The sequence below is a fragment of the Aspergillus costaricaensis genome, assembly GCF_003184835.1.
Source record: "Aspergillus costaricaensis CBS 115574 unplaced genomic scaffold BO79scaffold_7, whole genome shotgun sequence".
In the NCBI taxonomy this organism is placed as follows: domain Eukaryota; kingdom Fungi; phylum Ascomycota; class Eurotiomycetes; order Eurotiales; family Aspergillaceae; genus Aspergillus; species Aspergillus costaricensis.
This window is the reverse complement of record NW_020291807.1, coordinates 98,590-113,179: the sequence shown is the minus strand read 5'-3', so window position 1 is coordinate 113,179 and position 14,590 is coordinate 98,590. Positions and strand designations below refer to the sequence as shown.

The following is a 14,590-nucleotide window of genomic DNA, read 5'->3' as shown; positions in this document are numbered from 1 at the left end:
CAAACCCATTTCAGCTGGCACTCGCATAAGTCTATCAATGGACCAAAGATTAGTCTTCGGAAGAAAGAAGCAAACAAGTCATCATCAAATCCTCAGAGGTGCAGGAGCTCTGTGGTACCCACTGATCTACAAGGCAGGCTCGGGATTTTGTATGTGGACGAATAGCTAGTCCGGCACCCGGGGACGATAGTGATCCCGGCCAGATGAATAGGTTAGACATGATTTCTTTGGATGGACGCAGTGTTTAATTGATGATTGTGATAGTGATCTGGTATAGATCGATAGACATGGACTTCATTCAAGTCAAGGTCGTTGGAGAATATAGAGTGTGAGAATAGCAATGAGAGACTGCTTTCATGGCTTCAGCTGAAATAACCCGTGGGTCCAGGTGATCCCGGGAGCTGGCTCCGCCGGCTAGTGACTACCATACGGCTCGTGCTGCCCGGCGTCGATCATCCCGGGACGGTCCAATGGTTGGTTAGTGCTGAGAAAGTATGAACGAGCTCAAAGTACTGCTACAGTCGAAAACGGAATGGCAGAGAACATTGTGTTGTATTTCTATCTAAGCGCTAAGGAACAAGGCGCCCATGGAAGGGATGTTTAGTGTGCGTGTTGTGACCACGTGACCTCACATACTAGTGTTTGGTATCGCCTCAACACGGCCCCCTAAGCAAGGGAACATCTGAAAGAGATGTTGTTGAGGTCATAGTCTCTCCCTAGATAGGCAAGTCTTGGTATTTCAAGAATCGTTTTCAGGATGCCGAGCAGTGGCGGCGCCAGGAGCGGAGAGTGGAGACATCCTTAGCAGGCGCTTCACGGCACAGAGCTCGATCGCGACTCGGCAAAGAGTGAAAAAATCATCTTCTGTATAGGTGCTTGCCACGTAGACAGGCATTACATATTCCACACTTGCTACCCAGGCAGGAAAGTCAGAACGGATCTCCTTCAGCATCAAGAGCGACGCGGTAAACGGAGGTAGGCCGCACTGGAGTTTTTTGGCGAGTACGTAATTGCTTTTGAAATCTTCAACATACTGGCTCGTAGTTGAATAATCGGCACGTTTCTTCTTAACTAAATCGTACACAACGTTCTCACACCTCACAATGCCGTGCTCTAGTATGATCATCTTTATCACTTTGTATGCTTCATCGGCAAAGCCTTTCTTGTCAACAGTCAATCTAAACCTCAACAGGAGTTCATCGGATATTTGTCCAGTCAGCCACGACTGCAAGGCTTTCGAGCATTCACGCCATTTGGTGTAAGACTTGTGGTCATGTTTCGGGTGTGGAATGTCAGAGTCGACGAGGTCCTGCAATCCGACGTTCTCAAGTATCTGTCTGACCTGAAAGTCCCAGTTTGGGAAGTCGAGGGTATCTTTCAGTATAAGTGGCACGCCGGGAATGAAATCAGGTAGATCGTCGGGTATTCTGTCCGCTTGCGTGGTCACCTTTGGAGGAATTATCACCGTACGCGAGATGCCCTTCAAGGAAACCGCGCGTCCCTTCCGAGAAGCCATTAGGTTTTATGTAGATCGACTATTTGGAGCGCTGCGAGTATTAGCCTTGGATGAATGTGAGTTATTGGTGGAAGTTGGACGACGCCACTCAGCAATGGCGTGTCTCTCTTTTCAGCACCTTGGTTTCGGTGGTCATAGGCTCTATGTCTTGTTTTCCGCCAAAGCTCGTGTTCTTTCTGCTGTGGATAGCTTGATAGCGAGAAGACAGGCCTTATAACCTCTCAAAACAATGGGCAGGGACTGATGCAATTATATTTATGACAAATCTCGATGCTCAAGCTTATGTTGGTGGTTGTGGTGGTGGTGGTGGTGTGAGAGCACATAGGCAGCAGAAGTGACAAAAGATCAGGTGGTGTCTGGCTACAGTGAATGTCTCGACAGTCAACAACAGGTCCATGCGGCCCCTGCCGAAGCTAAAGCCATATACTGTATCTGAGACTATTGCTTTCACGGGCGGATCTCTTTCTGATTTTTGTGGCTCGGCTGATATACCAGATTAGCATTATTCTGAACGTAAGTCGTACTGGCATTTGGAGGTCATGGCGTTCAGCGCAGCACAAAATTGAGATTGGATTTGTATCCAATGAAATTAAGTGCCGGTGAGATCTACGTGATCTTTCATTACAATGTAGCACTGTAATCTTGCCTTCTATAATATGAATATCCGCAACCTAGTTACCGGACTTAATCAGGACTACTACTATTAGTAGTAAGATCTACAGCGGTTAACAATATCAGTATATGCCATTTGAGCGGCAACACCTCTTTCACAAATCGTGTAGGGCCGCGAATTGGCTATTGTTGCTTTTACTCAACCATCTAGAAGAAAACCTCCCAGACCATGTGGGATTTCGCTCGGAGTATATCCACCTCTGCTGCACCTTCACTCAAGGAAGGGATCTCTTCCACGTATTGTTTTACCTCTGCTCTATCATTCGCTTTCATTCGGAGGACCTGTCAAATTTCACCAGTTAGCCTTTCTTTTAGATTACAGCACTGCGGTCTCGGTCTTTACCTTTCCTTGCTGTGGATGAACCACATCAAATACCTCTTCCGCTATCGAACCTATTCCAGAAAGTCGTGAGCCATTGGTGGGCCAGAAAATAGATCAAAGTGTACTTGCGTAGACTCTATACATACCTTTCCAAAGCCTGACGCAGTGCAATGCATCCCTCTCCCCAAATCTCGCATCATATGTCGATGCATCCCTTGCGACAATAACAACATACCATGTCACACACGGGTCCGTGGTAAAAGGCTGCAGTCGTTGCACTGGCTCACAGTGCAGATACTTTCCTCCTTGGTGGAAGAGCTTCGATACCGAAGTGAAATTGCCAATAGGGATGACCTTGGCGTCTGAAAACCCATGCTTAATCCACGGCACCTCTTGTTTAATGGACTCAGCCCGTTCTGGGCTCTCAATGCCCCTCCAATGCACGACCGCTCCGTTAACCTTGTTTTCTTCGTCGGTTATGGAGGGGAAGAATCGAGTGGTCTCTCCGCTATGGGTTGAAGCCCAGGCAAATTCGGACTCTTTGCGAAGTAAGGCAAGTGGGGCGTCGTCAAGGGTCTTCCCATCTTTAAAGATGTCATAAAATAGGTAGTCCATCTTAGCAGGAGGTATAAGCTTGGGTGGCGAAGGACTGGGGTTCTAAAACGGGAATAAAGGACACGAGAGTTAGAGATACCTTGATCACGGATTATTTAGTATGTTACTTGGCCGTTTGTCAGATGGAAGTTATATTGATTTACACCTGTACTACATCCCCCGCCGCGCTCCCAACGGAATGCTATCAGAACTGGGAAGCCGGTGGGGGATCGGCAATTAGGTTTATGCTAAGCTGGCGGGGATAGATGTGTCCTGAAAGCCTAGTGGTAGATTCCAAGAATATTTCTAACATCTGAAGTTATAGATCCCGACGGGGCCGAGGGGGGCCGATGGGGAAACGACGATCATGCAGCAAGCCATCCAGAGCAGACCGTAGGTGTCAATGCGCCGATTACAGAACTCGCTGATCTTGATGCACACGAACTTACTAGAGCAAGTAAACCTCTTGAGGGATTTTGCATAGCCCACTCTGAGAGTCATCCGGAATGTGGAGATGAATTGGAACTGCATACATAAATTTCGAGTTGCCCATTCGATCTGGCTCCAAACCAGAAGCAAATTCTACATCAAGATGCACAATGGCCCTAGTTCTCCTAATGACCCAAAGGTATTGTTTACGTATCATATACAGATCCTTTCACATCAAACAATCATAGTATTAAGAACCACTAGTATTGGAGCACCCGCCTCCGCTGCGCCATCCTGATGAACATTTGCTTCTATGTCTTCATCGGAAACCTATACGCGGCAGGCCTCTCCACAGGTTTTGCTTCATTGGCCCAGGACTTCCACGTCGGATTCGACACGCTTACTGGCCTTGTCGCCTGGCCTGTATTCGCACTCGGAATTTCCAACCTCTTTTGGATGCCGACAGCAATGTGCATCGGTAAGCGGCCAGTGATCTTGATCTCCATGTTAGTCTTTCTAGCTGGATGCATATGGAGCATCAGAACAAATAGCTTCAAATCCCTACTAGCCTCCAGAATCGTGGCTTCATTTGGTGCGTAGAACCTATCATCGCTACTATCCCGTGAGCTCCCTTCATTGGTGATCTAGGGGCTGGGTCTATCGAGGCCCTTGGACCGTCTATTATCGCTGGTAAGTGAGTATGCCTTGTATGATTGATATAAAGTTGATTTACTTGTTTCTTATATATCGTTGTATCTTATAGATCTCTTCTCGGAGCGGTATTTCGCAACCGCCATGGCTCTCTTCGCCTTATCGCTTTGCGCTGGATCTCAAGTCGGCCCTATGATTGCCGGCTTCGTTATCGGTGACAAGGGCTGGAGATGGTTTTTCATCGTTTGCGCGATCCTCGGTGCAGTCAATTTCTTGACTTCAGTCCTCTTCTTGCCTGAAACAACCTTCCGGCATCGCTTTGCCGAAGACGGGGATGGCAATGCCACTGAAGTCGAAAAGAAGGTGGAACAAACTGTCGAACAGAGAGAGAACGAACCTTCTCCAAGGAATTACTGGAAGGACCTAATCTCATTTAGAGATCGCAGTCTCGAGCCTGAAGGACTGAAATGCTGGCCTGAGCAATTTTCCCTCCCGTTTCGGTTCCTTTGTGTGCCGATTGCTTTATTTGCGACGATCGCCTATGGCATTTTTCTTTCGGGGTAATTTATACTCTTTCTCTGTTCGCATCATTCAGTCTTTCTACTCATACACTTGACCATTCCAGCTGTATCCACCACTTAACCCACTACTCTTTATACTATACCAGTCAACTAACAAATACCACCCCCAGAATCGTCCTCATCTCCGCCATCAGCCCCCAATTCCTCTCAGCACCACCATACCACCTCTCCTCCTCAGCAATCGGCGTCTACACGCTCTCCTCCTTCCTCGGCATCGTAATAGGCTACCCCATCGCCGGTCCCCTAACCGACCTCCTCTCCAGATTGGTCGCCACTCACAGAAGAAACACTACCACCACTATCAACAACACCCACCACCCAAAAGACCGCATGCCCGCACTCATCGTCCCCTTTTTGATCGCACCCCCAGGCTTGATTCTCTTCGCGTACGCAATCGCAAGAGAGAAATCATTATATATCTCTGCCACCGGATACGCCATGCAAGCAGCAGCTCTTGTCTTCGTTCCATCAGTCACCATGTCTTATATCATGGATGTGTATCCGCAGTCCGGAAGCGAGGCCATGGTGCTCATCAATGCGGGTAAAAATGTCGTTGCGTTCGGGGTGACGGTCTCGGGTGCCGGTTGGGTGGGACGTGAGGGCATTGTCAGGGTTTTTTGGGAGTTGGCTGCTGTGCAGTGGGTGGTTTTGGCGTTGGTGGTGCCGTTGTATGTTTTTGATGGTGTTGTGAGGAGGTTTGCGGGGCGGTTTGTTTAGGGTTGGCGTACTTCTTGATGCTCGTGTTTTCTTTTACTTTCTTTTTTATTATTGTTCTTATTGAGTGGGCATTGGAGTTTGCTTTTACGCTGTATGGTATTTACTCAAGTTTTGTCGATATCAATCAATTTATGGTGTTTGGCAAAGCCAGTATCGTGAGTTATTTACTCCCACTCCATGAACCAGTCACAGCCTATGTTGGTTTGAATTTAGCGCCAGAGACATAGCTCAGCTGCGGGGCTAGTTCAAGGATCAGAAGGTGGGTTTACTTGTTTCCTTCCCCCGTGATTGACTGCCACATCCTAAGTATCTGCAAGACATACTCGCAACGTGGTCTGGTCTGGCCCCCATACGCCCCGCATGACTGTTGATCTTGCTGGGAGTCAGTGTGCATCTCGTCTAGTAGGTTCGGAGTCTAGGAATTTAGTATCACTTCAAGCTTTCAGGGAGAATATCATGTCGGGAGAAGTGCGGCTGAGCCCGCTCATGTGCCAGCCATGGTGGTGGGGACTTGGTCGGTTAGTATGTAAATCGTAGTTCTAGAAAGCTGAGAGCAGGATCTTCCAGTGGCTGCCAGGGAAGTTATTTCTCCGGTGAAGTGTCTCGCTTGTGTTGTCTGGACCGTGATATCGGAATTATTGTTGCTATCAATAGGCTCGAATGAGACACGTGTTGGAAAATCCGCCGAGAATATGAGGGAATCGTGGATGGTCATCGGGAATAAATCCGCGAAGCCAATTGTCTGGTCTTTGCTCCAGGAGCTCTTACATACACTCTCATTGTTGGAGATTCTTATGGTAAGCACACTCGGTATGTTTGAAAAGGCAATCCCATGATCGTTCCTGATATTGACGGCCGTGCTTGCTTGGTCTGTTGCCCGAGTATCCGAGACAGAGGACGATGAGAAAGGAAGACCAGATGAAATGGAATGACATCATCGCGCATTCAAGCCTAGCTTTGGCCGCCACGGCTTAGCTTGAATGTACCTATAGTACGTTAGTGCCTGGATGGTTGGTTTGGTGGCTCATCCTTGGCTAGTGGGCGCCGATGATCTGCCACGGTACTGCCCAAGGTAGAAAGGTGTATTGCATGAGCAGCTTGCGCTAGGAATATTGCTATGAGTAGCTGGTGCGCTAACATATACTGGCGAAATCACAAGCCGTACGCATATGCTTGGTTGTTTTGAGTTGGGTGGCCTGTGTATGAACCTTGGGCTGTGCACAATACCCCGGATTCAAGGTCGCTTGTATGCGGCGTCGCCTGTAATCCACGAGGGGGGTCTTCGGGACGCAAGCACATCCTCGGTTGCTCTGGATGCTTACATCCAACTTGGAATCTATTTAGTCATGAGTCTCCAGTTTGACTCACAGGTTCCATTTGTGAGGGGGACAAAAATCCCGCGCTGTCGAGCCAAGACCACCAGCCTGATCCAAGCGCCGAAGCACACGCCAAAGAACTCAATCCGTTCTAGTAGCCCCACCAATTGTCTCTGCTTTGTGATCGTTGGGGAAATATTCGACACGCAAACAAAACCAACTATCTCAGAATGGTAGAAAATCAAACATTGGTCCTGGAACGCCCGAATGTTTTCCGAGCCACTTACATTGACCAGACCGCGTTCCAATCAAAGCGAGTAACACTAATATGTTCGAGGACCAGTAGCTCATAGCAGAGCTTCCTCCTTGATCGCATTATGTCTGCGTGGTGGATGTTCTTAAAACAACAGCTATAGCGATGTAGTGGTACATTTCTTCCATGCATATCTACCCAGGTAGTTTATCCTGGTTCCAGCTGACCGGGATCGATTAGTCACAATTGGTGTAACATGACTGCCATACTTTCGGGGATCAGGTTTCGCATTCCAGAAATCGTGATGAGTATGTCAGGTAAGCTGACCATGTCTGTCAGATGAGCGCCAAAGATAGCTTAGATTCTAGTAATCTGCCATGTGAATTGACGCGGGTGTCAGAACACCACGAGGTGATCTACTATCGACCAAGAAAGGAAAGAACCAAGGCGCTGCTATGCCGGTCCACGAATAAGGCAAGGTAAGCTACGAGTGAGCACTGGTAAGATGCAGAGATTGGTACTCCATAAACGAGATGCATTGGGCGATTCACGATGCATATGAGGTAGGGGAATTCCTGCCTATGGGATTGTGCGCCCCTCTCCAGCCCGATGAGAAACGCGGGATGTCCAGAATTGGTAAGCCGCAGAGGAACCTGGAGACACGCTCGGCCACAACCGAAGAGCCTGACTGCGGGGGGAGGCCGAGCGCAGTTTCACGGATGATGGGGATTCCTACAACTGATGGATGAAATGGCCTGGTCTCTTGGCAACTAACTCGAGCCGGCTTAGTGGTTAGACGCTAACCCGCCCGAGGGACGCCAGCAAGGAGTATGGGTTGCCACCCTTGGGCCAGTGAGGTGCCCGGCTTGCCTCGCGCGCTTTTTCCCTCAGTCGGCCGGCGAGCTGAATGGTTATCCATTAGTACTTTGGGGTACCCCGTACCCGTCTAGTCCCCAGGGCTGTGTAGTGTGTACTTTGAGACGGGCGCAGGGCTCCCTCCGTGAAGGCAGCCTAATCGTCCCCACCAGACTGCTCCTCAGGATAAGCATCTGACATCCCACATCTTCACCCATCAAGCGGGTATAGACATCCAGGAAATTTGGGGTCGGTTGCTCGAACGTTACAAGGGAAGGCAGCTGTGGCATACATAGTGCATTAATGCATCAAACCGTGGCCGTCGTCTGGGCCGATGTTTTCGGTGACCTTCGGCCAGGCCCTAAGCCAGCGCATATCGGCCGTGATTAAGGTTACTACTACCAACACCGGCGGGAGTTCGGTCTGTGTCAGACATCTGTGGTCGGTGTTGAGGTCGGTGTAACTGCACTTTCCCGGCGGTTTTCCTTTTTGTCAAACCGACATGATGACTGCATGGTTGGGAATTATCTGGTTGGTTCATCCGCAAGCTTGTAGCAAATAATAACTTCATCAGACGACTCAGAGTGACCTAGGGAGGTTCCTGGAGGCATCAGGAAGCGGCTTGTTGAGCGAAGTGGAGCTTAATCGAACCGAAGACCGACCGTGATTGGAGGAGACGGGGTCTTAGCGAGTGTAACCGCATGCACCAGGCCGATATTCATTAATGCTCATCCCACGGAATCCCCGACTGCGCGGAGGGGAAAGGGAAGGTTTGGTCGGCATCAGACCAGCCTGACCCATTGGAGACTAGGCGCCCCATCCAACGAGAATATTACGGGACAAGACGAGACGGTCGCCCGCAGGAGTCTCAGTCGACGAGGGAGATGCCTTACCGTGGAGAGCAAATCTCTATATGGGCCAAGAAAAGAACATTAGAGAGCTAATGGAACTCTGCATATCAGTTAATAATAATGGGCTTGACCTGAGTACGATGTCGCTAGCCCAGCTGTGCCACACTACAATACTTGAAGCACTCAAGCAAGGAGGGCGCGATAGCAAACGCCCACGAGGCGGATAGAGCCGGGGAATGTCCTTACTGGAAGCGGTAAAGCGGTCGGTCCCTTTGTGCGGAGTCTCCAAAAACCCCGGATTCTGAATAATCAGCCCGGATCTCTCTCTATCTTCCCTCCATCGACGGAAAGGGTCCACGGAGACCAGATGACACACGACAGCCATGACACGGTAGCATACCTCGCAATCAGCTATTCCATCAAATGAGCAAAGAAATATGACGATTAGATTTGGCGCCCTCTGCCTACGATCCTTTCCGTTTTCCTTGATTTTGCCCACGCGAGAAGCCACGCGAACTGGCCGATGACGATGACTGCAACGCCCAGATCGCAGTTAGCCGCCCCGGAGGCTCACATTCCTGCTTGCCGTCCGCTATCCGCCCGCCTACGGAACGGACAATGTAATGTTAATCTACGCTTCAAAGACAAGAAAATTACACGAAAATCACTGTAGGATTTATCTCAAGCTCCCAACAGTGGACAATAACCGAAAAATATGAATTGCCAAGTACAAAACAGTATATCAATCTCGGCTGGCTCACATCCGAGCTGGTCCAACCGCGGGTTGAAACACTCTACGATGAAGCGACCGCCGTGCTCGGTTTCTCCAGAAACGGCTAGTCCCCTGCGCATCCCGACTCCCATGACGGCATCGAGGAGACCTCCGACCGTTGGGTGGAAATTTGCTTACTCCCACCACCACTAGGCCTAAGTAGCATAGTGATACCTACCCATGTACTACTAGTCTTAAGTCTAGTACACGCCTGAGCAGACGCGGCCCCCATTTCAGCCCCCCGCTGATCGCGATGCCCGCTCATCGTGGAGGTGGAGTAAGAAGGAGTCGGGCAACCCACCCACCACTCGTCATTTCATCTGAACTGGTCTCCAAGATGGTGTGAGATGGTGTGTGCCTGGGGGAGGCCATGTGGGGAACGGTCATTCCTCCGTTGGTTGTAAGAGCCAATGGATCTTCCTGGACGATGGGTCCGGGGAGAGGGACCTCTTTCAGCAAGTGCTCTCGGACGCAGAATACTGTACTGTGTCTGTAGAGAAATAATATCAGTCTCTGGATCCGGAGAGTGGCAGCTGTGGGGATAACTTCCCCTCCAGGCTTCTGTGGCTCAGGCCAATCAGCTGCAGGATTCGAGAAGCAGCTTCCTGATCGATTGCAGTCCCTCCAGGTCATCCTGAGCCAATCCCATCTTTTCGTTTGTCTCATCCAGTGGGTTTCTCTGCTTTCCAAAAGTCAAATCGCATGGTACTTGTGTGCTCTGGGTGGTGTACTAGTAGTGACGGAGTACCAGTGTCCCTCCTACGACTAACCACTAGTAGTAGTATCCCTCACTGAACCTAGCTAGTAATTGCACGGATGCTCTCGACTGGCCTGACTTCTCCCGAATGGTATTATTATTACTTACATTTCAAGCTCTCCACCACCCAATCGGTCATTAGAAACCTACCGTTGCGACAAGTCGAGTCTCTTCAATGAGACTTCTGCGCTATTTAAAACCCCCCGTCCCCTTCCCCTCGTGCAACCTAGTACTGGTTGATCTCTTTTCTTTTCTCAATTTTTTCCCTTCCATTTCACTTTCCCTCCACCAGCGCATACATACTCCTTCTAGCCAATGACTCTGCCTCCCTGACTACTGATCACTAGTGTTGTGCGGTGTTGGCTTCTTTCAACTACTTCCAACTACACAGTTCCTGTCTCGACCGAATACAGTAACTCGGGCTTAATACTTCCATAGAGATTGCGAAAGTCCGTCTTTCCAAGATGGCGCGGTCATACTTGGGCCTCACAGGAGGCAAGCTGCAAATCGCTATCAGTGTCATCGCTGGTATGGATTTCTTGCTGTTCGGTTACGATCAAGGTGTCACTGGCGGTCTCTTGACCCTCGATTCGTTCATAAAATATTTCCCAACTATCGCGACCAACGGTGAATACTATGAGAGCTTGACTCGCGCGCAACAAAGTACCCAGTCCACTCGCCAAGGTAAGTGCACCATCTTATGTGATATGCTCCAATCACTGGTCTAGCCCGCGGGCTGATCTTTGTTTTTGTCAAGGTGTCGTCGTCGCTGCGTACAATTTGGGTTGCTTTGCTGGATCGATTCCCACAATCTGGATTGGTAATATGCTCGGTCGACGCAAGACGATCTTCGTGGGTTCGTTTATTATGTGTATCGGAGCTTTGCTGCAATGTACCTCCTACCAACTCGGGCAATTCATCGTTGGACGCTTGGTTACTGGTTTCGGTAGGTGCAACGAGTCCATGAATATCCAACTTGTGAGTTCTGCAACGCAGCGATACTAATACCGTCGGTCGATAGGAAACGGCATGAACACCTCTACCGTGCCCACCTGGCAGTCAGAGTGCTGTAAATCCAACCATCGCGGAATGCTAGTCATGATCGAAGGTGCCATGATTACCTGCGGTATCACCATCAGTTACTGGATTGATTTCGGTCTGCTATTCGCCGATCCGAATGAGGTGGCATGGCGATTCCCGCTGGCCTTCCAGATTTTCTTCGCCCTCATTATCCTGGTTTTCGTTTTGCCCCTTCCCGAGTCGCCCCGTTGGTTGATCCTTAAGGGCCGCGAGGATGAAGCAAGGACTGTCCTGCGGTCACTTTTGGGGGACGCTGACGAAACTTTCATTGAGACGGAATTCACAGCCATCAAGGCTACGGTCTTGGAGATGGCCAAGGGTTCGTTCCGTGACATGTTCACTATGACCGAGGACCGCCACTTCCACCGTGTGGTCTTAGCCTACGTCAACCAAATGTTCCAACAGATTTCGGGTATCAACCTTATTACATACTACATCCCCGTTGTGCTGGAGAACCAGTTGGGTATGACCCTCGAAAATTCCCGCTTGATCTCAGCCTGCAACGGAACGGAATACTTCCTCGCTTCATGGATTGCCGTGTTCACCATTGAGCAATTTGGACGCCGGACACTGATGCTTTTTGGCGCCGCGGGAATGTCGATATCTATGATCATCCTTGCCGTCACTGCTAGCATCGGTAGCAACGGAGCCAATATCGCTTGCATCGTCTTCTTATTCGTATTCAACACGTTCTTCGCCATTGGCTGGCTGGGTATGACCTGGCTGTATCCCGCTGAAGTCGTGCCGCTGCGGATTCGTGCTCCGGCCAACGCGCTGGCGACGTCATCTAACTGGATCTTCAACTTCCTGGTGGTCATGATCACGCCTGTGGCCTTTGACAACATTGGTTACCAGACCTACATCATCTTTGCGGTTATGTAAGTTCCTCTTTATCCCCTTTTATTCCCCTTTTACTGTCATCATCAGTTCTAACCTCTGAACAGCAACGCCTTTATCTTCCCAGTGGTGCTCTTCTTCTACCCGGAGACGGCCCGTCGATCCCTGGAGGAAATGGACCGCATTTTCCGCAAAACGACCAGTGTCTTTAACGTGGTCAAGGTTGCCAACGAGGAGCCTCACATGTACGGCAAGCATGGTGAGCTCCTGCGTACGCTCGATGACGTGGAAGACGATGCTGTCCGTCGCGCCAGCGTGCTAAGCCACCGGGCAAAGGATATGGAGAAGGACAGTGACGAAAACACCAACAGCGTGAAGGCATAAGCATACACGACTGTGCTTTTTTCTTGGTCCGAACTCTCAAGGACTATAATGATTTAGTGAACCAAGCATGGGCCGTGTGGCCCTAATTGCTGAGCTTTTTTTATACCCCGACTGTTTCCGTGTATTTAGACCGAGAAACATGCTAGCTTTGATCTTCATACTTAACTTAGATTAAGTCTTGCTCGATGAATATTACCCAGTCCGGTCAGTAAGATGTTACATCCGATATAGCTCCTGATGAGTAGCCCCTTGCGTGAGGTATGCATCGATACTGCACGGTCATGCAGTTAAGATGAATGGATGCCATTGTGGACACTCCAAAGAAAGGAGCTTATCTTTAGCACCATAATGGAACGGTCCAGGCTTCCGTAATGAACTGGTCTAGAACGTTTGTTGCTCTACTAAAACTGAGCCCATCTATAGAGGAGATTGCAATATCCTGCGCAGCCTGAGGCAACAGCAAGTATCGCCAAAGAATAAAACCAGATCAGATGACAACAATAAAAAGCAATGGATACCTGCTCCGGCAGCTTCCTCAAGAGTATAGTCAGCCTTCATGCCAACACATTACCCGGTTTGATAGACTCTAATCCATCCATCTCCCACTATTCTGATTCAGATACGGTTTCGCGGTGAGTGGATTGGGACGCATTGCCCTTCTCTATTAAGATGGACAACGAGTGTTCTAATACTTAGTGAGTAATTCTGCTTTCACCATGGTTCGCTATTTGAACATCTAATATTGTACGCATCTTGCAGTTCTCTCGTTCGTGGGCTATCGATAGGCTATCAATCTCAAGGTGCCTCCACTGATTGACTGTATCTACTGCTCAATATCCTGCATATTGATGATAGTGCCTCGGTTATCACTCGTCCGCTATGAACCTGTACGACGAAGCTTTTGATGATACACAAATAGTATGGATTCAGAAGAGAATTGGCCCTCGTTCGATAGCAAGGTGACACAAGTCGTTCGATAACCGAATTTTTCTTTCTTTCATCGGATGGCATACATAAGCATAGCATGTCGTACAGACAGTCGCGCAAGCCTTGTTTGCTAGACTGTTAATATGTTCTTGCTAGCTCCTGGCTTGGAGAATAAGAGGAAAATGCAGTGAAACCCAATCGCGCAATTTTCTTCTTCATCTGTTCTGCATTTCTGGGATAGCGGTACTCTTTTTCCTAAGATTAACTGCAACAGCAGAGCGACGATTGACGGGCTAACGATTAGCTGGCCTAGCTCCAGGCGCAAACAAGGTGCAGGATCCGTCAGGTTCGCTGGCCGGGTTAGTGATGGTTCCCTGCATCCATGGGAAGGGGCAGCCGCTCCAGGAAGATAAGCTGTTCTTGTCTAGACGGAGAGGATACTGTGCCAATTCTTTCTAACTCCTTTCGTTTTATACAGAGCTACAAAATGGTACGAGCCGGTCACTATCTTGAGGGGAGCCAAGCTTAGGACTGGATAGAAATTAAGTGCGCGACTTCTAGTGTCGTCGGATTACGGTTCCCCGTTTCAGGCCCGTTCATCTGCTGCCCATGACTGGGTGGAGCCTATCGGTTCCAGTTTGTCTGCTCGGTCTCACCGAGGTCCAGATGTCAGAAAATGTGGAAGAGTGCCGTCTAGACTTCTATCAACTGAAAGAGATCAGGAAAGAAACGATGGATAAGCCCAGAAGATTGGCTCACCGGGCCATGGATTCAGTCACCGACCGGTGCAACAGAAAGCTGCAGATCGAACGGCAACCTCAATGACACTGCAGGATGCAGGCCTCTTTGCCGGACGAATGGAAATCAGCGACATCGGATTGAAGCTTTTTTAACTTTTAGTGTTGAGAGACACCGTTGAATTTACTCAGTTGGGAGTAGGTATAATTTGAATTCTCAAGCTGGGGGGAAATAGTGACTCATTGCGGACTGAAGGAGATTGTTGGTTAACTAAAACTTGTTGAGCACATCAACCGCGAAAGTGGATTCGTCCGACCGTCGGCTGGCAAATCCTCCTG

The 14,590-nt window shown here is 49.3% G+C and overlaps 4 protein-coding genes across 4 annotated transcripts; 2 read left to right on the top strand and 2 right to left on the bottom strand.

The window, feature by feature from the left end:
* Window positions 1–666: 666 nt before the first annotated feature.
* On the bottom strand, window positions 667–1,801 carry BO79DRAFT_279529 (uncharacterized protein; the record flags this gene model as incomplete). Its single annotated transcript, XM_025687990.1, has 2 exons — window positions 823–1,801; window positions 667–716 (listed from the first exon to the last, which is right to left on the bottom strand). The coding sequence occupies exons 1-2, from the start codon at window positions 1,514–1,516 to the stop codon at window positions 667–669; spliced, it is 744 nt and encodes a 247-aa protein (XP_025542229.1). The 5' UTR covers window positions 1,517–1,801.
* Window positions 1,802–2,335: 534 nt separating this feature from the next.
* On the bottom strand, window positions 2,336–3,125 carry BO79DRAFT_279526 (uncharacterized protein; the record flags this gene model as incomplete). The annotated part of the gene is made up of 3 exons (XM_025687989.1): window positions 2,336–2,470; window positions 2,532–2,581; window positions 2,657–3,125. The coding sequence occupies 3 exons, from the start codon at window positions 3,123–3,125 to the stop codon at window positions 2,336–2,338; spliced, it is 654 nt and encodes a 217-aa protein (XP_025542228.1).
* A 705-nt stretch (window positions 3,126–3,830) lies between these two features.
* On the top strand, window positions 3,831–5,559 carry BO79DRAFT_190210 (MFS transporter; the record flags this gene model as incomplete). Its single annotated transcript, XM_025680719.1, has 4 exons — window positions 3,831–4,125; window positions 4,182–4,223; window positions 4,297–4,744; window positions 4,876–5,559. The coding sequence occupies 4 exons, from the start codon at window positions 3,831–3,833 to the stop codon at window positions 5,480–5,482; spliced, it is 1,392 nt and encodes a 463-aa protein (XP_025542227.1). The 3' UTR covers window positions 5,483–5,559.
* Window positions 5,560–10,452: 4,893 nt separating this feature from the next.
* Window positions 10,453–12,793, top strand: BO79DRAFT_190207 (sugar porter family MFS transporter). The gene is made up of 4 exons (XM_025680718.1): window positions 10,453–10,970; window positions 11,044–11,232; window positions 11,308–12,244; window positions 12,311–12,793. Exons 1-4 carry the CDS (start codon window positions 10,751–10,753, stop codon window positions 12,585–12,587), a joined length of 1,623 nt encoding a protein of 540 aa, XP_025542226.1. The 5' UTR covers window positions 10,453–10,750; the 3' UTR covers window positions 12,588–12,793.
* Window positions 12,794–14,590: the final 1,797 nt, after the last annotated feature.

Excerpts from the sequence above, each read along its gene's own strand:
- BO79DRAFT_190207 (XM_025680718.1), top strand. The coding sequence starts at position 10,751 with ATGGCGCGGTCATACTTGGGCCTCACAGGAGGCAAGCTGCAAATCGCT. Across the intron at positions 11,233-11,307 it reads ACGCTTGGTTACTGGTTTCG|GAAACGGCATGAACACCTCT; the intron begins GTAGGTGCAACG and ends GTCGGTCGATAG. Across the intron at positions 12,245-12,310 it reads TACATCATCTTTGCGGTTAT|CAACGCCTTTATCTTCCCAG; the intron begins GTAAGTTCCTCT and ends ACCTCTGAACAG.